Here is a 25,491-nt window from a genome sequence, read left to right on the forward strand (position 1 = left end):
TTTTATTATCATAACAAATATTATGCGACTTTTATTCCTATTGGCAAGTTAAAAACTTTATCAAGCGCCTTAAAACTTATTGATAGTTGATTGACAACGAACGAAAAATTGTTTCTCGTGAAGATGCTATTACAATATAGGAAATACGGAAGCGTCCGATCCCTCCCGTCTGCTTTGACCCATGACGTCACAAATATGGCGGAAACAAAAACACACACTTTCCACAAGAAGCCTAATGACACTAACGGGACAAGCGCGGGAAATGGGGTGTTTTGGGTGGGGGGAAAACTAAATATAAATAAATTTAGACGCCTTGCGTAGCTACAACGTGTAAATGCATGAATACCCACCCACCTCCCCAGGGGTCGTAACCCCTGCAACCCATAGAAGGTAAAGATGCTTCAGTAGCCGATTAGTGTTTTTTGTCTTTTAAAAAAAAATCTCACGGGATAGAACGAACGGATCAGAAAGATAAATATAATAAAATAAAACAGAAATTGGAGGAAACAGACAATTAAAATAAGTAATAAGTGTTTTTAAATTAAAAAATAAATCTCACGAGATAGAACGAACAGATCAGAAAAGTAAATAAAATAAGATAAAACAGAACTGGAGACAGCCACACTCAAACCAAACTCCGCGCCGTCATGACGTCACACACAACACAAGGGTCAAAGCCGACGCTTCTGTCGACCCACGATATATTCAGTCGTACACAGCCAATTTCCGGCACCTATATTTACGAAAATGTTACCTCACTCATGGTTTGCATCGAAATTATCGGAAGAAAGAAGTTTTACAAAGTGTCAATGAGCTTTGTTTCTTCTTGGAAACTCTGAAGATTTCTTGTGTGTGCGGAGTAATTACATTCCATTCGATGCAGTAGATGCCGTTATAATTTGTTTCCAGGGTTTGTATGAAAAATATTGTGCTGCACCTTGTAATGTCGAAAGCACATCCGCCAATTAATCGCACATTATCTTCACGGTCTGGCATATTGTAACGCGTTGTATTATTGAATAAAGTCACGTACACCTTTATGTATCGATGTGTGACTTTGGCTTTCCAAGCCTATCTTCCTTGAAACCTGTGTCTGCGGATCGAAATGTTCTGGTGTAAAGCAGTCCTCGCTACCTTACCCGATTGCAGGTACAAAGGAGTTCGAAAATACATTTTCAGGAAAACATTATGGGTTGGGTCATTTACTTGTCGATAATTATAAATATAATTTTGTTGTGGTAAGAAAAGTTAGCAAATAGCCAAATAACATTGGAAAATCAATAAACGTTCCCGCTGATACACGTGTCTACATCATGTTTTCTTTCAATTGTGCTATGTACGAAATAATGTGACTAGTATTGAAATAAATATAAATAAAAAAAACACGAGCAGGACTCGATCCAGCGACCCCGATAACGGAGCTTGAACTCTGAGCACATGACAGCTGCCATCTCGTGTTCAGGGACGCAACGCACCGGTAGGTACAGCACTGACGCGTAAAATTTCTCTTGCGATTTTCTCGAAGTCGCGTAAGTAGTACGCGTTGCTACTTGCAAATTAAGTTGCCCTGATGGACTTCTAAAAGTATACAAAGTTTGAAGTAAACTCGATAACCGAATGTCGTGGCCTCCCCAGGTGAGTTAGACGCATTTCACTTACGAACTGATGCTTCTGCAAGCATGTTTGAGCCCTGTGAAGGCGAGAGGGATTTGTACACGCTTGTGCAAGACGCCCGATTATGAATACTCGTCAAGTATGCAGTTATGTACGCCTGTAGCCACTTTCAGTTACCTAAGACTATGATTCATTTTGATTATTTCAAGCGAATATTCGAGTGCGTGCTGAGTAACATAGGTACTCACAATAGACACGAGTTTCAACGAACTGTAGGATTGCTTCTCCGTGCGCCCAAGGGAGATGTAGAGCGCGAACACAACTGCGATAGTGGCGCCCAGGCAAGTGAGCCCCGCCACACGTAGCGTCCTGCGCTGACACGGCAGCCGACCTCCAGGCATTTCCGGCCTCGCTGCGCGTCAGCTGACAACCCACTGCCAGCGTCGGCTTCTCACAGCTGACGGCAGCGCTCCGACGGCGGTTGCCCGAATCAGTAGGCTCGAGCGCTGTCTAGGTGTGACGCCGACTGTTTACGAATTCACAACCAGAAGCGCGCATTCTTTCCTGGTGCGGAGATCCAGGCTTACGAGAGCAAGATGAAAATTTCTTAATCTTGCTCACAGATGGCGCTCATACAAATGACATTCCCGTTTTCGTTATGTTGCGCAATAACACAAATCTGCGAAATTCACTAGTTCATACGGCTTTTTAAATGTTGGCATGCGCGTGTGATAAGCTAGAATGCCGCGCTGTCGAAAAATTCGGCATTTTGAACGGTTTATCCACCTCGTCAGAAATTTACCTCAAGCTGATGAAGATTCATCCTATGTGCTTTTATATTAAGGAGTGAAGGATTGGTCCGCCTTTTTGCACGTACACAATTATTGTTTTGCTTTAATACCCACAGTAGTGGCATCCTAAGTGCGCTTTTTTCTTTTATTTTACATTGTGTGTGTCCAGTGGCTACCAACTGAAATCAGCCACAAGGCTAAATTAGTTAACCACTTCATCACTGCTGCATTTGGCTTGTCGTGAGCCATGGCTGGCTCGTACTTGAGTGCCAAACGTGTTTTTGTTGTCTTCTGTCGTTGGTCTGGTGTTTTCTCCTGCTCATTTGTGAATACTGCGTCTTATTATGTTGCTGTGACTTGGACACAGTTTCACTGCAAAAATTTACGTTTCTATTTGTGCAGTGAAACGTGTATTCAAGTAACAGCAACATACAGGGTGTAAACGGTATAAGGCGCCAAAATTATACAGATGGTACATCTCGGTGTGCTTGACAAAAAGTCTAATGACGTTTTCTTGTATCATGTACTTTATTTTTGTATTATTAAAACCTAATGTTGGTAGGATAGATAGTATACGCCTTTCTGTTTACGTAGTCACCCGACAGTACACGGCATACCGAGCTTATTGCCTACAATGACGGGGCGGCCAGAGAAAGGCAACGAGCCGACCAGAGGACTGAAATCATTAGACGTGTACAACGACGTGGTGTGATAATCAGGTGGTACCGAAAAAAGGAATGTAAACGGTTTTTGGGATGTCAAGAATGTGTGATTCGCTTTACGTGAATTGAATACAACTAATCTGTTTCTCAACAAGTCGATAACGAAGGTCGTAGTAGTAATGACAAGCTAATATCAAACACAATGTATTTCCATTAGTACAAATTCAATCAATCACCAAGTAGATAGTTGTGCGTTAATTACAATCAACTGTTTCACCTTTTTACGGTAATGCCATAACGAATACTAAATTCACATTATTTTCCTTCTGTACAACAACATCGTAACGAAAAGAAAACCCATTACTTCGTTTCCTCTTACGCCAATACTACAATAAATGCTCGAAATGACCATCATTCGCTTCTACAAATGCTTCATTACGGCGAACCCAGTTTCGTCGCACTCATTCACACACATGCACATTGGCCTTTATGGTATTGGCAGCATCTAAAATCTTCTGCGTCAATTCGTCCACATTATTTACTGGCTCAGCATAAACAAGTTCCTTCATATGGCCCCAATAGTAAAAATCCAGTGGATTTAAATCAGGGCTGCGTGCTGCCCATCGACGTGGACCCGAACGCCCGATCCATCGTCCTGGAAATCGACTATCCAAAAATCTGCGTACTCTGTGACCAATGTGGGGTGGAGCACCATTGTGGAGGAACCACATGTTATGACGTATGCCTAACGGAATGTCTTCTAACAACGTTGGTAACAATGTTTCCTCTAGAAACGTTCGGTAATGGTTACCAGTCAAACGTGCAGGTAAAACATAGGGCCCAATAATGTAATTATCGAGCATACCCGCCCACACATTTACGGAAAAACGTCGCTGAAAATGTGTTGCCACTACGTGGCGAGGATTGTGTACACTCCACGTGTGCATGTTGTGGAAATTAGTTATTCAGTCGCGCGTGAAACACGCTTCATCTGTGACGAGTATTTTGTTGACAAAATCATGCTGCGCACTGTGTAACAAAAACCACTCTGAGAATTCACGTCGTGGAGGGAAATCTTGTTCTTCCAATGTTTGTACACGTTGAATGTGGTAAGGCCGCAGACGCTCCTCTTGCAAAGTGCGATGAACGACAGTGTGCGATATACCCACGTGGCGGGCGATGCTTCTAGTACTCCGAGAAGGATCCTCCTGTATGCGGTCCAGAATTCTTTCCTCAGCTTCCAGTGTACGATCGGCGCGTTGTGGGCCTCTGCCTTCTGCGCGGGGCAGTAAAGAGCCAGTATCTCTCAATCTAAGGAAATTAAATACGTACTCCTCAGTTGTATTCTGTCATGATGTAAAAAAAAAAAAAAAGCGGAAAGCATATCAGAACAGAAGATACTTTTCGCATGCGGACGAAAATTTACAAAGGTGCAGGTAACTACTGTACTTTATTGAGATGTAAATGCATAATAATCGCATACAAGTAGAGAATTACAATGACACAAACCTTAGGTACACAGCAGCAAATGTCTTTCGTGCAGGAAGTCGTCTTTGTGGGAAGCGTTCTCGATAAATTCGTACAGCTGCCCTCGCAACACCTTTTGCCTCGCCATAAATTAAATGCATATCGCATAGTTCAGCTATAGTAAATCTCCTTTCCATCCTAACAGTTAATAGAGTTGCAATAACATCTGCACAGGTTACTCGCCTACTGTCGTCGCTCGGTGTATTACAATGACGCAGCCACTCAGGCTGTTTATGATTTACGCTCGCGATGTCAATACGCGCACGGGCACTAGCAGGAACCGATTGCTTACGTACTGCACGGCCAATGATCTACTTTTCCAAAACCATTATCCTGAGACGAACTGTTTTTTTCTGGGACAACCGTAGGAGATACGCAAACGTGTTACTAGACTTCTGTGTCAAGCATTGCGAGATGTGCCATCTGTATAATTTTGGCGCCTTATACCGTTTACACCCTGTATAATAAGACTCAGTATTCACAAATGAGCAGGAGAAAACATCATTCCAACAACACAAAAACAACAAAAACACGTATGGCACACAAATACGAACCAGCCACAGCACAGAACAAACCAAATACAGCAATGATGCCGTGTAGTAATTTAGCCTTGTTGCTGATTTCAGTTGGTAGCTGCAGGACGTACACATTGTAAAATATAAGAAAAAAACTACTTAGGAAGCCACAACTGTGGTGAAACATGTTTGGGTCTTAAAGCAAAATAATAACTGTGTACTTGCAAAAAGGCGGATCCATCCTTAATTAGGAATGAAACACGCACAACACTGGTGTAATATTCTAGAATGTTTATTATTTTTACACGAGCCGGTTTTCGGCTGTTAGGCCATCATCAGGTACAAAGGTAAGATACCTGACGATGGCGCAACAGCCGACAACCAGTTCAAATAATAAATATTGTAGAATATTACACCACTGTTGTCAGTGTTTCATTCGTAATGTATAAAATATTCCCCAAGAATGGACGGAACAGTCAATCAGTGCAATACGTCCTTAGTTCATTATTATTTTATGCAAGTACGGAACTTGAGCACAAAACTCCAATATGGTGCTTCTGTACTTTTGACGGTTAAGAAATAGGTACCTGACTTTAAATCTGGGCATATTTCTATTGAAGATGGTACTCGTTGGTACTCGTGGAGGAGGTCCGGCAATTCCAACCACAGATGACATTGTCGAGAATGTGCATACTATGATAGTGGGCGACCGGCTATTAAAGTTGACGCCATGGATGTACCAGAAGAATGAGTATGTACTAAATATGAAAAATTAACAATGAGACAGTTCTGTGCAAGATAAGTGCCATGATAGTCTAATGGTGACCAAAAGCAAGTGTGAAACAAAATTTGTCAACTATGTTTGGACCGTTTTCAAAAAGACTCTGATTTCATTATATCCATTGTGGATGACGAACTCCGACTGTGATTTAAACTGGCGATTTAAACTGGCGTTAACTGAGTCAACGCAAAACCTTTTCTTTCAGAATTTCCAGGATGTCCTGTCACAAAAAAAGAAAGACAATAATTTATCTTCCTGCAAAAATATTGTTCTTCTTGGTGTGTAACGACTATGGTATTCTGTAACTTACAAAAAGTTTTTAATCGTGTATTAAATATTCACCTCTAGCTGTTTACCTTTTGTAAGCAGCTAGCAACATATACTGAAATGTAAAACCCGTACTAGTAATGTTTGTATCATAATACAATGCATCTCTTGGCAAAGACTACTATGTAGTAAAAGTGCAGTACCTGTCATATCTGTATTCTTTCTAAAAACAGCGAATGTTTACATCCTGTGAGCCAGTGTAAAACCAAGTGTAACTACATACTGTGTTTATTTGAATCATAGCGTAATAATGCGCGTTATAAGAAGGAATCTGATGTGAATACCACAAGGCAGTGCACTGTAAGTACCTAAAACATAAGAAAACTTTCGGATTCGTAAATGTTTGGTCACCGATTACTAAATTTCCGGCATTTCCGACAGCAACACCTGCACTGCATCTAGTTACACTCGGTCCACAAGACAATGTTTCTGTAACACCTCCATCTGAAGATGAGCCTGCAGTGGCTCGAAAACATGTTCATGGTTGAATAAATCATAAAAAATCGACTGGTAGCATATTTATTACCAAAAAACGCCACACTCTGATTTATTTTGTGTACAGCTTAGCTACCACAGATGAGACGTGAGCCATCCTATGCAGCGAGAAATTAAACGCTCAGTGCAGTTTGTGGAAGCCAATGGCATCATCTCAGAAATGGTGTGCCTATTTGGTCTTCCAGAAAGGTTATAGCAACTGTTTTGAGCGATAAAAAATATTCCTGTTGCCGACTAACTTCCAAAGTATAAGAAGCCTACACACAAGCCTTCCTGACCCAGTGAACGGATAGAAACTGTGAGCATGGTCCCGTATTGCAAAAGAAAAAAAAAAAAAAGTAATCACCTTTCGTGAAGACAACACATCTGCCTGCCAATATGCTTAAACACATAAAAACTGAGTGTTTCGAAGTAAAAATTAATGAAACACCCACCCTGTTCACTAGATGTAGTACCTAATAAGAAAAGCTGTGTTCGGAAACGTTTCGAGTCCATTTAAGAAGTTATGACTGCAGCATAGGGTTTTTTTCTAACTTTTCAGAGTTGAATATTACTCACTGTAAAACCTTTGTGTGAAGTACATTGACCTAAAAGTGATCTACGTGGAGAAAGAAGTGCATTTTTGTACTGTCTTTCATGCCAGGCGGGAAAATTCACCTTGTCCTCATATGCACTTTCTCTTATAGAGTGGCGACAGAAGTCGTTGCAACCATCTGCGTGAAAAATAGTGTGAAATTAGTCTACACAGAAACTTCAACAATCCAGTCGTGAGCATGAGTGTTGTTTTGTTTCTTGCCATGTCAAATTATGTATGTTCTTCGTGACTTGCCAACGGTCATCTGTAGCAGTGCACGTCATTCTGCAGCCCCTAGGCTGCGTGTGGTCCTAATAAAGTCTTCGTGAATCCCGCGGTTCTCACGAAGGGAACTCCCCATCGCCCCCTGTCTCAGATTTAGTGGTAAAATGGCCCAGTGGATATCCCGTTAAAAACTGAAGACAGATCAAGCATGAAAACAGGAAGAAGGTATACTGAACTGTGAAAAAAAGCAGAATAGAAACACCGAACGATCCAAGCTGAAGACGTACAACATCAACGAGTTGCAGCAATCATAGCGTCGTGGTTATGTGGTCACGGTGTTGGAATACAAAGAGGTTCAATCTCGCTCGTATACCAAATTTTTCTTTCATAAAATGATGAACTTTCTTTGCTGTCACTGACGTGCCTGTTCTCCTTCTATAGTCTTGACAAATTTCATACCGTACATTGGTTATAGAATATGAGTAATGTGGTAAGAATATATTACCGTCTTAAGTAAATGTGATGAACAGTCCGAGCAGGCAAGATGGCGCATAGACCTTTCACAGAAATGAAAACAACAAATAAACGGGTGTGAACTATGTAATAACAAAGAAATTCAAGAGTTAAAATTTCCAAAGCGGAACGCAAGAGCCGTAACATGTGGTACTTGCGTGGGACAACTACGAGGTATGTATATCTGGTGGTCCCTTCCTTACACCTCCCTGTTGTAAACGGACGTCACACCACAACACAGACACAAAATTGAATACAGCGAACAGACACGTCAATGACCGACGGACAGTTTGTGAAAAACAAAATGGGCATAAGGGTGATTTGAGCACGAATATCCCCCTCCACAGTCCAACACCGTGACCATACAACAACGACGCCGTTGCCATTCGAGTGAGCTCGATGTTACACATCTTGATCTTGGACCGTTCACTGTTTCGATTTTTCTTCTTTTTTTCACAGTTCAGTACACTTTCTCCCTGTTTTCATGCTGGATCTGATTTCAATTCTTGACGGGTTATCCACTGGGCCATCTTAGCACTAAATCTGAGGCTATGCGATGGGGAATTTCCCTTGTCAGCTGTATCTGATAATAATGTGTGTCTAGCAACTAACAGCCGAATCCTGAAACGTTATCTAACGTTAAGAGCTTCTTAGAGTATAATTTTCCTACTAAGTAACAGAAAAAAATACTTGCACAGACAGTAATATTTTAAGATGTGCTTGATTTTAAGGGACATTGGTGAATTCGCCCGTGAGCTAAGTATAGGTGGTCGCTCACCTCAGAGGCAGAGATAGTAATGCCAATTGGGGCTCACAGGATACGGGAGGGGGAATTTTTGTTGTTTGTCTTCCACTAGTGACAGCTCATGGGCGTGTGTGTCTCGTACCGATCTGCTGCTCTGGTATAAATTTCAAATTGATTCATGAATGTCCGTTATAGATGCGGTCATCTTGAAATGCGGTACATAGTCTATAGTAAGGAATACGAAATTAAGTTAAGGCTGTTGTAATACAACTCCATGAGTAGGAGAAACATAACATCACCTATTTGCTGACACAGACAAAACAACAGTTCGTCGGCCAGTAACAGTGTCATATTGTAAGTAGGCTGTTTAGGTTTTCTTATTGGTAACGCCACATAGCGCTCTGTATGAAAATCACTGGCTGTACTGAGTGCAGTCTGTGGCTAGTTCGCATTGTTGTCTGCCATTGTAGTGTTGGGCAGCTGGATGTTAACAGCGCGTAGCGTTGCGCATTTGGAGGTGAGCCGCCAGCAGTGGTGGAGTTTTGAGAGAGGATGATCTGGACAGAGACAGTAAATTTGTAAGACTGGATGTCATGAACTGATATATATAATACGACTTTTGAACAATATTAAGGTGAATACATTGTTTGTTGTCTATCAAACTCTGTCATTTGCTAACTATGCCTATCAGTAGTTAGTGCCTTCAGTAGTTTGAATCTTTTATTTAGCTGGCAGTAGTGGCGCTTGCTGTATTGCAGTAGCTCGAGTAACGAAGATTTTCGTGAGGTAAGTGATTTGTGAAACGTGTAGGTTAATGTTAGTCAGGGCCATTCTTTTGTAGGGATTTTTGAAAGTCAGATTGCGTTGCGCTAAAAATATTGTGTGTCAGTTTAAGTACAGTCATGTATAATTGTTCAAAGGGGACGTTTCAATATCTCTGGGGAGGCCACAACGTTGGGTCACAGATTTACTTCAAACTTTGTACACCTTTAGCAGGCCATTAAAACAACATAGTGTGACAAGTAGGAAAGTGCACTACTCTGGCAATTCCGAGAAAATTACAAGACAAATTTTACGCGTCTATTATGTAACTGATGTATCTGTGCGTAGGTGCCAGAGATCAGATCCTGTTGGTCAAAAGTTTGCCTTCGGCAGTGGTGAGGCGCGCACGGTTTGTTTGCGTCTCGCCTGTTGAGCTGCTTGGGAGAGCGGCTTGTCTCAGAGTCCGTCTTCAACGACCATCATGGCGTTTTCTTACCGCCAAGCCACAATTAAATTAACTTTCCCTTTGGATCACGAACGACCGAAGGCGTATGAAATAGAACGTTTTATACGGGATGAAATGCGTCTCCTGCCACAAGATTTTCTCGGAATTCATTTCTCGATCCTCAGTACTGCTGCGTACTTAAAGCTGGCGAATGACGAGCTATGCGCCGACGTTGTGCGGCGCCATGCTAATGCTCTCAAGTTCCGATACACCGTCCGCCCCCGTTTGCTGAGTGGTGCCAGCACAGTAGCTCAGCGTGTTCGGACAGAGCGCCGGTTGGCCTCTGTAATAAAAAAACTGAGTGGAAGGATCAACAAAACAAACTTTAACGGATGTCATATGACGTCCGCAACGACCAAACACAACGATCAACAACGAACAAAATGCCACGCCAAGGGGCCCGGGTTCGATTCCCGGCTGGGGCAGGTGATTTTTCTCCGCTCAGGGACTGGGTGTTGCGTTGTCTTCATTATCATTTCATCCCTATCTCCGACGCGCAAGTTGCCCAATGTAGCGTCGAATGCAATAAGTACTTGCCCTCGGCGGCCGAACTTCCCCAAATAGGGGACTCCCGGCCCACAATCCCATACGCTCATTTCCATTTCCGATACTCTGACGGCCATATAGGGACTGTCGTGGCTGACCACGTTTGTTTTGTCCTCCGAACGTTGCGGGTTTTCGAGCTCCCGTTTGACGTACCGTCGGACGTTGTGGTGGCCGCCTTTAAACCTTACGGCAACGTCGTCAGTCTCATTGCTGAAACGTGGAAGTCGTTCGATGCATACTGCGTCCTCAGTGGTGTCAGTCAGATAAAAATTGAACTGCGGAAACACGTTCTTTCCTCCTTGGTTATTGCCGGCTGCAGGGATGTCGTCTTGTACGATGGCCAGCCGCGCACCTGTTCATGTTGTGGCCGGTAAGGCCATCTCCGTTCTGAATGTCTGGGACGCAGAATGGTTCAGGCGCCGTCGGAAACGTCGCTCTTCCTGCGGCACCCACTGTGTTGCCTCCATCTTACGCGTCTGCGGCGCTGCTGTCTACTGCGCCCAGTCTGAGTCAGTATGTATGTATGTATGTATGTATGTATTGAACTGGGGACCTAGAAACGACGGAGAGGCTTCGTCCCGCCGTAGCCCTCATTGGTACACAAACCCACAACAGGCCACAGCAGTCCACCCACCCCACCGCCGCCCCATGCCAAACCCAGGGTTACTGTGCGATTCGGCCCCCAGTCGACTCCCCCCAGCCCCCCTCCCCCCTGGGAACGTCTCATTCCAGACGAGTGTAACCCCAATGTTTGAGTGGTAGAGTAATTATGGTGTACGCGTATCTGGAGACAGTGTTTGTGCAGCAATCGCCGACATAATGTAACCGAGCAGAGTAAGGAGAACCAGTCCGCATTCGCCGAGGCAGACGGAAAACCGCCTTATAAACCATCCACAGGCTGGCCGGCACACCAGACCTCGACACTAATCCGCCGAGAGGTTTCGTGCTGGGGACCAGCACGCCTTCCTGCTCGAGGAGCAATGCGTTAGACTGCACGGGTAGCCGGGCGGGCTCCGAATCAGTAGGTACTGGCTTCGACTCCTCTCGACGATGCGATGGACGTTTTGCCCGTCTCTTCTAAACTCCTGCCGGACGCAATACAAATGAACGATCACCGTCAGTAGGCACAAGCTGCCTGTCCAGACCCCGTGGTTGCAGAGGATGAAGCTGTACCGACCTCCGCTTTTGTGCCGTTTGGCGCATGTTGTATGATAGCTGCCCGCCATCCGACACAGAACAGCATGTTAGGAAATAACGGTCGCCGAGGAAACGGAATACTATGATGATTGCCTCCATCGAATGTGTGCAATAAGGAGTGCAGGCCCCCTACATGAAAAACACAACCACACCGTAACACCACAACTCCGAAATTTACTACACACGCTGGCCGATCTTCACCGGGCATTCGCCATACCCACACCCTGCCATCGGATCGCTACATTGTGTACCGTGATTCGTCACTCAACGTTTTTCCACTGTTCAATCGTCCAATGTTTACGCTCCCTACATCAAGCGAGGCGTCGTTTGGCATTTACCGGCGTGATGTGATGCTTATGAGTAGCCGCTCGACTATGAAATCCAAGTTTTCTCACCTGCCATCTAACTGTTATAGTACTTGCAGTGGATCCTTATGCAGTTTGGAATTTCTGTGTGATGGTCTGGATAGATGTCTGCCTATTAGACATTACGACCCTCTTCAACTGTCGGTGGTCTCTGTCAATCAACAGAAGAGGTCGGCCTGTACGGTTTTGTGCTGTACGTGTCCCTTAACGTTTGCACTTCACTATCACATCGGAAACAGTGGACCTAGGGATGTTTATGAGTGTGGAAATCTCGCGTACAGACGTATGACACAAGTGACTCTCAATCACTTGACCACATTCGAAGTCCGTGAGTTCCACAGAGCGCCCCATTCTGCTCTCTCACGATGTCTAATGACTACTGAGGTCGGTGATATGGAGTATCTGTCAGTAGCTAGCAGCACAATGCCCCTAATACGAAAAACGTATGTTTTTGGAGGTGTCCGGATACTATTGATCCAGCTACGTAAGACGAACGTTTATAAGGCGGCGGTTCGACTCCTGCTGAGGCTTAATTTCTAATCTATATTTTTTTCATCACTGGCCATATTATGTAATTTATATGATATTTGAGAAATAATATAACTAAAAACCAACGTAGGTACATTTGCATGAAGTTTTAAAGAATTTCATGCGATGTGAAAGGAAACCATTGGTCAAATCATCCAAAATGGCAGATGTGTTACTGTATCAGTGATATCACACTACCGAATGACAAACGAGTCATTTCAGCAAGCTGTCGTGTCGTCACACAGCTGTCATTTTGGATGATTTGATCAATGGTCTCCTTATTCACATCACTCACTGCCGTCTATGGTCTACTGCATCGTAGATTGTCCAGTAGAGAGAAATCACCTTCTTTAAACCTCTGCAATCACCGCTGTATACTGCAGCGATCTACTGTGTCCTCTCCATAAACAGGGAGAAACTTCCTGTGAATCGATGTGAATCTTGAAGAGGAACTCCATCACCGACCGTTGTCGCTACTTGACATCTACTTAACGGTCCATTATGGCTCACCTGTAAATAAAAGAAAGTACTTTTATGCTCCAACTTATAGCTAAATTTTCCAAGATTGTTCACAAAAAATTTCATTCTCCTTCTGCAAAAAATAAAAAAATTAGAGACGACTGTGAAAAACTTTTTGAACACCCTTTGTACCATCCACAAGTTCATCAAGGCACTGTTGGTCCAAATTGTCCCACTGCTCAACGGCGATTCGGCGTAGATCCTTCAGAGTGGTTGGTGGGTAACGTCGTCCATAAACAGCCCTTTTCAATCCATCCCAGTGTAATGTTGATGTATTAAGAGGTTCTGAAAGCGGTGCTGATATTCAAGACAATAAAAGCGAGTTACAAACTGTGAGCTATCTGGGGAAGTTAACCTTGCATTACTTAGCAAGTGTTTCACCAGGTATCTAGTCTAGTTTACCAAATTGCCAACCAGACTAACATTAATTATAATCTTTTAATAGTCATCTTACGACAACCGGTGATATATCTATAAAAATAGAATTTAAATAAAAAGAAATAAATCAGTTTATATTTAGACATTTATTTTAACGTTTATCATTGTTCCGTTAAATTTTCAGCATATTAAACTTGATTCATAACTAAACTGGTGCCTTATTTAGGACTGTGAAAATGTGAGTTTGTAATCTTACGGAACACATCAAATATGGAGCCAAGATTGGGAGACTGCCTACAACACTGCATTCATAAAATAACACACGATGAACGTTGAAACATATGCAAGAGGAAATTAACCACAACCAACCGATTCAATTTTCACCCAAGGAAGTTACGTTCGTAGCGCAATCCAAAAATGGTTCAAATGGCTCTGAGCATTATGGGACTTAACAGCTGTGGTCATCAGTCCCCTAGAACTTAGAACTACTTAAACCTAACTAACCTAAGGACATCACACACATCCATGCCCGAGGCAGGATTCGAACCTGCGACCGTAGCAGTCGCGCGGTTCCAGACTAGCGTAATCCTGTCCGTCATGAAATTACCACACACTGGTATACTAAATTCATTCTAACTCTCTGTGAAATCTCCCCGAAAAGAATAGCTGATGATTATACCACATGCTACACGTGGTCAACTTGGTTTACACAAAGAGCGTAACTCCACAATAATTTTGATAATTAAAATAAATTACATCGAAACGCAATTTACAAAAGAAAAACCTCGAACTGGTTACTATCGTCTTACTATTAACTTGATGGGTCAAACAATTGTATAAGCACGTGGTACTGGTCTCACAAAGTACACCCCACGTGGGATGAACATAAAGAAAAGTTGCTATATTGGAAAATATTGCCAAGACGAGACGTTATAATCTCACACACATTCGCATTTAAGATAGGTGATCTTAGTTAGAGTTACGGATCCTCAACACGTGGTTCCACTTTACTCACAAAGTAGTGACAAAGCAACTACTGGAAGATATTCTGAACTTCACACTCGAATTACACTGCGTTGCAATTTAAGATAATATAAGATATTTTAGATCTAAACCTGAAATAAAGGTGATTAAATTTTCAGTTACGCTGAACTTAAGAAATCCATTGCCCTACGAACTTCGCAGAGACGCGCTTAGCCGGAGATCTTACCACTTCAGACGCTAGCCGCAGATAGACTGCCTGGGCCCCTACCGAGGGTGCTTAACAAATACAAACGGAAGTGACCAGAGAGGCAGCTTCCTATACCAACATGACAAGGGACGGACAGGACCATACTAAGAATAGAAATCTCTCTGCTTTTAGAAAGCGTAGCTACCTGTTCCGACGTTGGTCCTACTGTTCTCTAGCAGACAGGCTTGTCTGCTACCATCAAGCATGCAACTAGAAATACATTTGCTCATTCATCCTCTCTCACAGAAGGGAAGGGGGATGACAGTATCTTATCATATACAGTTTATAAAGGAAAGCGGATGTAGGTTCCGTATGAGACTGTATGACATGAATTACATATAAACTGTGTTTTAAAGTGTAGTAGTGTGATAGATCGTTCTTGTTTATATGTAAAAGTAACACGTTCCACTGCTCAGTCTCCTCCCAGATAGTCAGAAACATCACAGTAAATTTAGAAGTGGAATGTATGCCGTAAATGACAACAGTTTTAAGAAATTAACATGAAAGGAATCCAACAGAGACCTTTCACCAGGCATGTTCGATGGGATTCATGTGTGGAGAAACTGCTGGCCACTCTAGTGGAGCGATGTCGTTATCCTGAAGGAAGTCATTCACAAGATGTGCACGATGGGGGGCGAAAATTATCGTTCATGAAGACGAATGCCTAGCCAATATGCTGCCGATATTGGTTGCACTATCGGTCGGGGGATGGCATAACACGTATCGTACGCCGTTACGGCGCCTTCCATGACCACCAGCGGCGTACGTCGGCTCCACATAATGCCATTCCAAATCAGCAGGGGGCCTCCACCTTGCTGCACTCGCTGGATAGTGTGCCTAAGGCATTCAGCCTGACCGGGTTGCCACCAAGCACGTCTCCGACGATTGTCTGGTTGAAGGCATATGTGACACTCATCGGTGAAGAGAACGTAAAATGCTGAGCGGTCCATTCGGCATGTTGTTGGGCCCATCTGTACCGCTCTGCATGGTGTCGTGGTTGCAAAGATGGACCTCGCCATGGACGTCGGGAGTGAAGCTGCGCATCATGCAGTCTATTGCGCACAGTTTGAGTCGTAACACGACGTCCTGTGGCTGCACGAAAAGCATTATTCAACATGGTGGCGTAGCTGTCAGGGTTCCTCCGAGCCATCATCCGCAGGTAGCGGTCATCCACTGCAGTAGTACCCATTGGGCGGCCTGAGCGAGGCATGTCATCGACAGTACCTGTCTCTCTGTATCTCCTCCATGTCCGAACAACATCGTCTGATCCACTCCGAGACACAAAGTAACAATGCGGACGCGATCGAACCGCGGTATTGATCATCTAGGCATGGTTGAACTACAGACAACACGAGCCGTGTACCTGCTTCCTGGTGGAATGACTGGAACTGATCTGCTATCGGACACCCTCCGTCTAATAGGTGCTGCTCGCACATGGTTGTTTACATTTTTGGGCGGATTTAGTGACATCTCTGAACAGTCAACGTCTGTCTTCAGGAGTTCTGGGAACCGGGGTGATGCAAAACTTTTTTTTGATGTGTGTACTTTGCCCCTCAACGCTTGGAGTTGCAGCCAGACTGGCAGGCTCATTTGGCAGTTAACCTGCGTAGCGGTGAGGCCTAGTTAATGTAGCAAGAATGAATAGTGTAGGTGCAAATTGTTTGAATATCACAGAATTTACACTTGTACTACAAAAATGAGGGTTTCAGCTGGAGTCGATCCGTCGCTTCATGTATGTCCGTCTTACGTAGTTCGAACGCTAACGACATGACCACCATGACGTCTAGTAAGTGCGCGCAAATACATCAGTTACATAAAAGATGAGTAAACCTTCTCTTGCGATTTTATCGGAATTGACAGAGTAGAGCACGTAACTACTTGTACACTCCTGGAAATGGAAAAAAGAACACATTGACACCGGTGTGTCAGGCCCACCATACTTGCTCCGGACACTGCGAGAGGGCTGTACAAGCAATGATCACACGCACGGCACAGCGGACACACCAGGAACCGCGGTGTTGGCCGTCGAATGGCGCTAGCTGCGCAGCATTTGTGCACCGCCGCCGTCAGTGTCAGCCAGTTTGCCGTGGCATACGGAGCTCCATCGCAGTCTTTAACACTGGTAGCATGCCGCGACAGCTTGGACGTGAACCTTATGTGCAGTTGACGGACTTTGAGCGAGGGCGTATAGTGGGCATGCGGGAGGCCGGGTGGACGTACCGCCGAATTGCTCAACACGTGGGGCGTGAGGTCTCCACAGTACATCGATGTTGTCGCCAGTGGTCGGCGGAAGGTGCACGTGCCCGTCGACCTGGGACCGGACCGCAGCGACGCACGGATGCACGCCAAGACCGTAGGATCCTACGCAGTGCCGTAGGGGACCGCACCGCCACTTCCCAGCAAATTAGGGACACTGTTGCTCCTGGGGTATCGGCGAGGACCATTCGCAACCGTCTCCATGAAGCTGGGCTACGGTCCCGCACACCGTTAGGCCGTCTTCCGCTCACGCCCCAACATCGTGCAGCCCGCCTCCAGTGGTGTCGCGACAGGCGTGAATGGAGGGACGAATGGAGACGTGTCGTCTTCAGCGATGAGAGTCGCTTCTGCCTTGGTGCCAATGATGGTCGTATGCGTGTTTGGCGCCGTGCAGGTGAGCGCCACAATCAGGACTGCATACGACCGAGGCACACAGGGCCAACACCCGGCATCATGGTGTGGGGAGCAATCTCCTACACTGGCCGTACACCACTGGTGATCGTCGAGGGGACACTGAATAGTGCACGGTACATCCAAACCGTCATCGAACCCATCGTTCTACCATTCCTAGACCGGCAAGGGAACTTGCTGTCCCCCATTGAGCATGTTTGGGACTGGATGAAGCGTCGTCTCACGCGGTCTGCACGTTCAGCACGAACGCTGGTCCAACTGAGGCGCCAGGTGGAAATGGCATGGCAAGCCGTTCCACAGGACTACATCCAGCATCTCTACGATCGTCTCCATGGGAGAATAGCAGCCTGCATTGCTGCGAAAGGTGGATATACACTGTACTAGTGCCGACATTGTGCATGCTCTGTTGCCTGTGTCTATGTGCCTGTGGTTCTGTCAGTGTGATCATGTGATGTATCTGACCCCAGGAATGTGTCAATAAAGTTTCCCCTTCCTGGGACAATGAATTCACGGTGTTCTTATTTCAATTTCCAGGAGTGTACATTATGTTGACAAGTAAATCCGTGATTCCGACGTCGTGGCCTCCCCGTGTGAGTGTGGCAGCAATCTGGAACAGAGAACATACGACAGGAAGTATTCCGAATGGTGCCGACTTTTAACGATGAATTATTGGGTATTGGTGGCTAACTTATCGCGCCTTATTGCAGCTTATCTATTGGAGACTCATAACATAGTAATCTATGTATGTTACAAGTTAATAATAAGAATGGTACATATGCGGCTCGAGCTGTCGCCTCGTGATGTCAGTATTGGCTGACGACTACTGATATACAGAGTAGTTTCCATTAATTACTGCACGAGATCTGATGTTTGTATATCTTGAAAAAAAAAAAAACAGCAACAGCACAGTTTTTTGAACGAAATCTCACCTTCTTTTGATACGAGACGACGATTCTGTCCTCCTACATCCCGAAAGCCGTTCACTTATATCAGTCTCTGTTGACATCAGTGACACGAATGTATGGACTATAAGTACAGGGTATGGAAAATAAAACTAGCCTGCAAAATAATTGTAAAACTAACATAGAACTGACCCTCGTTAATGAACAACAGAACTGTCCATCACAGAAAAAGCTGGAATCTGTGATTTCGATGCACTAATCGCTCCTGCTGATGGTTTCTGATTGAAGTGGAATCATGATTTTTTGATCTTCAGTTTATCATCTCTTCACAAATGCCGGTTTGGCATGTGAACTCACAGAACATGCGCCATTATGCATCACCCCATCAGTACTTTGAAGAGCCATAGTATAATTTCAAAATTGGTATTTGGAACGCAATGTCTGTTGTTCGCGTCCAAACATTATTATTTTGCCAAACTGTTAATGTTAACCGGTATCTACAGAAACTGTTTAATCCATATGTGGATCAACTCACAGAAGATGAACAACTGAGTGGATATTTTCCAGCAAGAGGGAGCAACAGCACACACAGCCTTGACACACTTGGCAAGATTGCATGAGATGTTCGGTGAGGGGAGGACAGTCAACAGAGACGTTGCGTTCTCCTATCAACCTCAATCGCCTTGTCTCTCTCCCTGCGAGTTTTACCCGTGGGACACATTTACAGTATATGTCATGTGTACTCCAGTTATCCTATTGAGCAGGGCAACGCAGTGGTTAACACACTGAACTCGTATTAGGGACAACGACGGTTCAAACCCACGTCTAGCCATCCTGATTTAGGTTTTCCATCATTTCCCCAAATCGCTTAAGGCAAATACCGGGATGGTTCCTTCGAAAGGGCAAGAACGCTATCCTTCTCCATGCTTCCCTAATCCGAGCTTGTACTACGTCTCTAATGACCTGATTGTCAAGGGGACGTTAAGCACTAACACAATGGAAGAGCTATTGCATAACACTGAAAACTCTAATACTGCTAGCCCTCAGGCTGAATTGCTACACGTGTCTCACAGTTTGATAAATCGAGCACAGCGCTGCATCGACGCTAACGTGTGATGTTCATTGACAAGAGTCAATCCCACGTCAGCCGTTGGCATCCTGTATGTAAATGGGTCAAAGAATTCTAGTCATAGATGGTAATACGTAATCTACATCTACATTTACATTTATACTCCGCAAGCCACCCAACGCTGTGTGGCGGAGGACACTTTATGTGCCACTGTCATTACCTCCCTTTCCAGTTCCATTCGCGTATGGTTCGCGGGAAGAACGACTGCCGGAAAGCCTCCGTGCGCGTATGAATCTCTCTAATTTTACACTCGTGATCTCGGGAGGTATAAGTAGGGGAAAGCAATATATTCGATACCTCATCCAGAAACGCACCCTCTCGAAACCTGGACAGCAAGCTACACTGCAATGCTTTCTCTTGCAGAGTCTGCCACTTGAGTTTGCTAAACATCTCCGTAACGCTATCACGATTACCAAATAACCCTGTGACGAAACGCACCGCTCTTCTTTGGATCTTCTCTATCTCCTCTGTCAACCCGACCTGGTACGGATCCCACACTGATGAGCAATACTCAAGTATAGGTTGAACGAGTGTTTTGTAAGCCACTTCCTTTGTTGATGGACTACATTTTCTAAGGACCCTCCCAATGATTCTCAACCTGGCACCCGCCTTACCAACAATTAATTTTATATGATCATTCCACTTCAAATCGTTCCGCACGCATACTCCCAGATATTTTACAGAAGTAACTAATACCAGTGTTTGTTCCATTATCATTTAATCATACAATAAAGGATTCTTCTATGTATTCGCAATACATTACATTTGTCTATGTTAAGGGTTTGTTGCCACTCCCTGCACCAAGTGCCTATCCGCTGCAGATCTTCCTGCATTTCGCTGCAATTTTCTAATGTTGCAACTTCTCTGTATACTACAGCATCGTCCGCGAAAAGCCGCATGGAACTTCCGACACTATCTACTAGGTCATTTATATATATTGTGAAAAGCAATGGTTCCATGACACTCCCCTGTGGCACGCCAGAGGTTACTTTAACATCTGTAGACGTCTCTCCATTGAGAACAACATGCTGTGTTCTGTTTGCTAAAAACTCTTCAATCCAGCCACACAGCTGGTCTGATATTCCGTAGGCTCTTACTTTGTTTATCAGGCGACAGTGCGGAACTGTATCGAACGCCTTCCGGAAGTCAAGGAAAATGGCATCTACCTGGGAGCCTGTATCTAATATTTTCTGGGTCTCATGAACAAATAAAGCGAGTTGGGTCTCACACGATCGCTGTTTCCGGAATCCATGTTGATTCCTACAGAGTAGATTCTGGGATTCCAGAAATGACATGATACGCGAGCAGAAAACATGTTCTAAAATTCTACAACAGATCGATGTCAGAGATACAGGTCTATAGTTTTTCGCATCTTCTGCGGCAAAGGAAGTAACGTCGAATGTCCCCTTATAAAGCTCCCTGCCGCCGTTGGATAAGCAGCTGCAGCAGCAAGTCGTATACTCCTAGCTCACTCATTTGTTACATAGTTTAATTCTTAATTTCTTTGCGTGTTTTTGGCACTTGCATTGTTTAAGTCATAAATTTCGGGCGTATTATAGTATTTGAGAGTTGTAGCATCGCGTTTTAGTACCTGAATAGTGTAAAATCGCGTAGTCTCCTTCCGCCGCCGAGCAGTGTGTCAGCAGTGCGCAAGTAGCAGCATTACTGCATTTACTAGGCAATCTTGTATTTTAATAACCGTTTAAATTTTGTGTCGATTTGTTTGCGCTCTCTGTAGATTAGTTCAGACGTTCTTTGCACAACAGTTTTTAGCATGGATAGGGACTGCAACTGCTGTGTTCGGATGCAGGCTGAGTTGGCATCCCTTCGCTCCCAGCTTCAGGCAGTGTTGGCTTCGGTCACACAGCTTGAGGCTGTTGCCAATGGGCATCACTGTGGGGGTCCGGATGGGGGTTTGTCGGGGACGGCCAGCTCGTCCCACGCATCCCCCGATCGAACTACGACTGTGGTTGCCCGGGATACTGCCCGCATTGAGGCTGATCCCTCACCTGTGGTAGAGTAGGAGGTCGTCTCAAGGTGTGGCAGGGGGCGAAAGACATTCCGGAGGGCTGAACGGAAGGCCTCTCCGGTTTGTCTGACGAACCAGTTTCAGGCTCTGTCTCAGGCTGATACTGATCTTCGGCCTGACATGGCTGCTTGTCCTGTTCCAGAGGTTGCCCGTCAGTCTGCAAGATCCGGGCGGTCGCAGAGGGTGGGCTTACTGGTAGTTGAGAGCTCCAACGTCAGGCGCGTAATGGGGCCCCTTAGGGATATTGCAGCAAGAGAGGGGAAGAAAACCAATGTGCACTCCGTGTGCATACCGGGGGGAGTCATTCCAGATGTGGAAAGGGTCCTTCCGGATGCCATGAAGGGTACAGGGTGCACCCATCTGCAGGTGGTCGCTCATGTCGGCACCAATGATGTGTGTCGCTATGGATCGGAGGAAATCCTCTCTGGCTTCCGGCGGCTATCTGATTTGGTGAAGACTGCCAGTCTCGCTAACGGGATGAAAGCAGAGCTCACCATCTGCAGCATCGTCGACAGGACTGACTGCGGACCTTTGGTACAGAGCCGAGTGGAGGGTCTGAATCAGAGACTGAGAGGGTTCTGCGACCGTGTGGGCTGCAGATTCCTCGACTTGCGCCATAGGGTGGTGGTGTTTCGCGTTCCGCTGGATAGGTCAGGAGTCCACTACACGCAACAAGCGGCTACACGGGTAGCAGGGGTTGTGTGGCGTGGGCTGGGCGGTTTTTTAGGTTAGATGGCCTTGGGCAAGTACAGAAAGGGCAACAGCCTCAACGGGTGCGGGGCAAAGTCAGGACATGCGGGGACCAAGCAGCAATCGGTATTGTAATTGTAAACTGTCGAAGCTGCGTTGGTAAAGTACCGGAACTTCAAGCGCTGATAGAAAGCACCGAAGCTGAAATCGTTATAGGTACAGAAAGCTGGCTGAAGCCAGAGATAAATTCTGCCGAAATTTTTACAAAGGTACAGACGGTGTTTAGAAAGGATAGATTGCATGCAACCGGTGGTGGAGTGTTCGTCGCTGTTAGTAGTAGTTTATCCTGTAGTGAAGTAGAAGTGGATAGTTCTTGTGAATTATTATGGGTGGAGGCTACACTCAACAACCGAGCTAGGTTACTAATTGGCTCCTTTTACCGACCTCCCGACTCAGCAGCATTAGTGGCAGAACAACTGAGAGAAAATTTGGAATACATTTCACATAAATTTTCTCAGCATGTTATAGTCTTAGGTGGAGATTTCAATTTACCAGATATAGACTGGGACACTCAGATGTTTAGGACGGGTGGTAGGGACAGAGCATCGAGTGACATTATACTGAGTGCACTATCCGAAAATTACCTCGAGCAATTAAACAGAGAACCGACTCGTGGAGATAACATCTTGGACCTACAGATAACAAACAGACCCGAACTTTTCGACTCTGTATGTGCAGAACAGGGAATCAATGATCATAAGGCCGTTGCAGCATCCCTGAATATGGAAGTTAATAGGAATATAAAAAAAGGGAGGAAGGTTTATCTGTTTAGCAAGAGTAATAGAAGGCAGATTTCAGACTACCTAACAGATCAAAACGAAAATTTCTGTTCCGACACTGACAATGTTGAGTGTTTATGGAAAAAGTTCAAGGCAATCGTAAAATGCGTTTTAGACAGGTACGTGCCGAGTAAAACTGTGAGGGACGTGAAAAACCCACCGTGGTACAACAACAAAGTTAGGAAACTACTGCGAAAGCAAAGAGAGCTTCACTCCAAGTTTAAACGCAGCCAAAACCTCTCAGACAAACAGAAGCTAAACGATGTCAAAGTTAGCGTAAGGAGGGCTATGCGTGAAGTGTTCAGTGAATTCGAAAGTAAAATTCTATGTACCGACTTGACAGAAAATCCTAGGAAGTTCTGGTCTTACGTTAAATCAGTAAGTGGTTCGAAACAGCATATCCAGACACTCCGGGATGATGAAGGCATTGAAACAGAGGATGACACGCGTAAAGCTGAAATACTAAACACCTTTTTCCAAAGCTGTTTCACAGAGGAAGACCGCACTGCAGTTCCTTCTCTAAATCCTCGCACAAACGAAAAAATGACTGACATCGAAATAAGTGTCCAAGGAATAGAAAAGCAACTGGAATCACTCAACAGAGGAAAGTCCACTGGACCTGACGGGATACCAATTCGATTCTACACAGAGTACGCGAAAGAACTTGCCCCCCTTCTAACAGCCGTGTACCGCAAGTCTCTAGACGAACGGAAGGTTCCAAATGATTGGAAAAGAGCACATGTAGTCCCAGTCTTTAAGAAGGGTCGTCGAGCAGATGCGCAAAACTATAGACCTATATCTCTGACGTCGATCTGTTGTAGAATTTTAGAACATGTTTTTTGCTCGAGTATCATGTCGTTTTTGGAAACCCAGAATCTACTATGTAGGACTCAACATGGATTCCGGAAACAGCGATCGTGTGAGACCCAACTCGCTTTATTTGTTCATGAGACCCAGAAAATATTAGATACAGGCTCCCAGGTAGATGCTATTTTTCTTGACTTCCGGAAGGCATTCGATACAGTTCCGCACTGTCGCTTGATAAACAAAGTAAGAGCCTACGGAATATCAGACCAGCTGTGTGGCTGGATTGAAGAGTTTTTAGCAAACAGAACACAGCGTGTTATTATCAATGGAGAGACGTCTACAGACGTCAAAGTAACCTCTGGCGTGCCACAGGGGAGTGTTATGGGACCATTGCTTTTCACAATATATATAAATGACCTAGTAGATAGTGTCGGAAGTTCCATGCGGCTTCTCGCGGACGATGCTGTAGTATACAGAGAAGTTGCAGCATTCGAAAATTGTAGCGAAATGCAGGAAGATCTGCAGCGGATAGGCACTTGGTGCAGGGAGTGGCAATTGACCCTTAACATAGACAAATGTAATGTATTGCGAATACATAGAAAGATCCTTTATTGTATGATTATATGATAGCGGAACAAACACTGGTAGCAGTTACTTCTGTAAAATATCTGGGAGTATGCGTACGGAACGATTTGAAGTGGAATGATCATATAAAATTAATTGTTGGTAAGGCGGGTACCAGGTTGAGATTCATTGGGAGAGTCCTTAGAAAATGTAGTCCATCAACAAAGGAAGTGGCTTACAAAACACTCGTACGACCTATACTTCAGTATTTCTCATCAGTGTGGGATCCGTACCAGATCGGTTTGAGGGAGGAGATAGAGAAGATCCAAAGAAGAGCGGTGCGTTTCGTCACAGGGTTATTTGGTAACCGTGATAGCGTTACGGAGATGTTTAATAAATTGAAGTGGCAGACTGTGCAAGAGAGGCGCTCTGTATCGCGGTGTAGCTTGCTCGCCAGGTTTCGAGAGGGTGCGTTTCTGGATGAGGTATCGAATATATTGCTTCCCCCTACTTATACCTCCCGAGGAGATCACGAATGTAAAATTAGAGAGATTAGAGCGCGCACGGAGGCTTTCAGACAGTCGTTCTTCCCGCGAACCATACGCGACTGGAACAGGAAAGGGAGGTAATGACAGTGACACGTAAAGTGCCCTCCACCACACGCCGTTGGGTGGCTTGCGGAGTATAAATGTAGATGTAGATGTAGATGTAGATAAAGCATGTGATGGCACTGGCGATATTGTTCGAATGGTTGGTTCGAATGGCTCTGAGCACTATGGGACTTAACTTCTGAGGTCATCTGTCCCCTAGAACTTAGAACTACTTAAACCTAACTAACCTAAGGACATTACACACATCCATGCCCGAGGCAGGATTCGAACCTGCGACCACAGCAGTCGCGTGGTTCCAGTCTGTAGCCCCTAGAACCGCGATATTGTTAGTGGAGAGTAGAGCTAGTAGTAAAACTCGAAGATCTTTCACTGCCGATGTAATGTCTTCAATGGATAACTGTGTGAAAACGGATAGAGAAATAGAAATTTTTTGTGATTGTATATAAAGAATAG

At 44.8% G+C, this 25,491-nt stretch overlaps 2 protein-coding genes across 2 annotated transcripts in view; both read right to left on the bottom strand.

Moving 5' to 3' along the window:
- Positions 1 to 2,039, bottom strand: part of LOC126183336 (lysosomal acid phosphatase-like) — a 190,076-nt gene extending 188,037 nt beyond the window's left edge. Inside the window, exon 1 of the mRNA XM_049925200.1 lies at positions 1,863 to 2,039. Within this exon, the coding sequence (XP_049781157.1) occupies positions 1,863 to 2,015 (153 nt within the window). The 5' untranslated portion in view covers positions 2,016 to 2,039. The remainder of the gene's footprint in view (positions 1 to 1,862) is intronic.
- Positions 1 to 25,491, bottom strand: part of LOC126183335 (uncharacterized protein K02A2.6-like) — a 242,393-nt gene that overhangs the window by 13,903 nt on the left and 202,999 nt on the right. The gene's annotated exons all lie outside the window — the stretch shown is intronic.

The sequence above is a fragment of the Schistocerca cancellata genome, chromosome 4 (genome assembly GCF_023864275.1).
Source record: "Schistocerca cancellata isolate TAMUIC-IGC-003103 chromosome 4, iqSchCanc2.1, whole genome shotgun sequence".
Taxonomy (NCBI): Eukaryota; Metazoa; Arthropoda; class Insecta; order Orthoptera; family Acrididae; genus Schistocerca; species Schistocerca cancellata.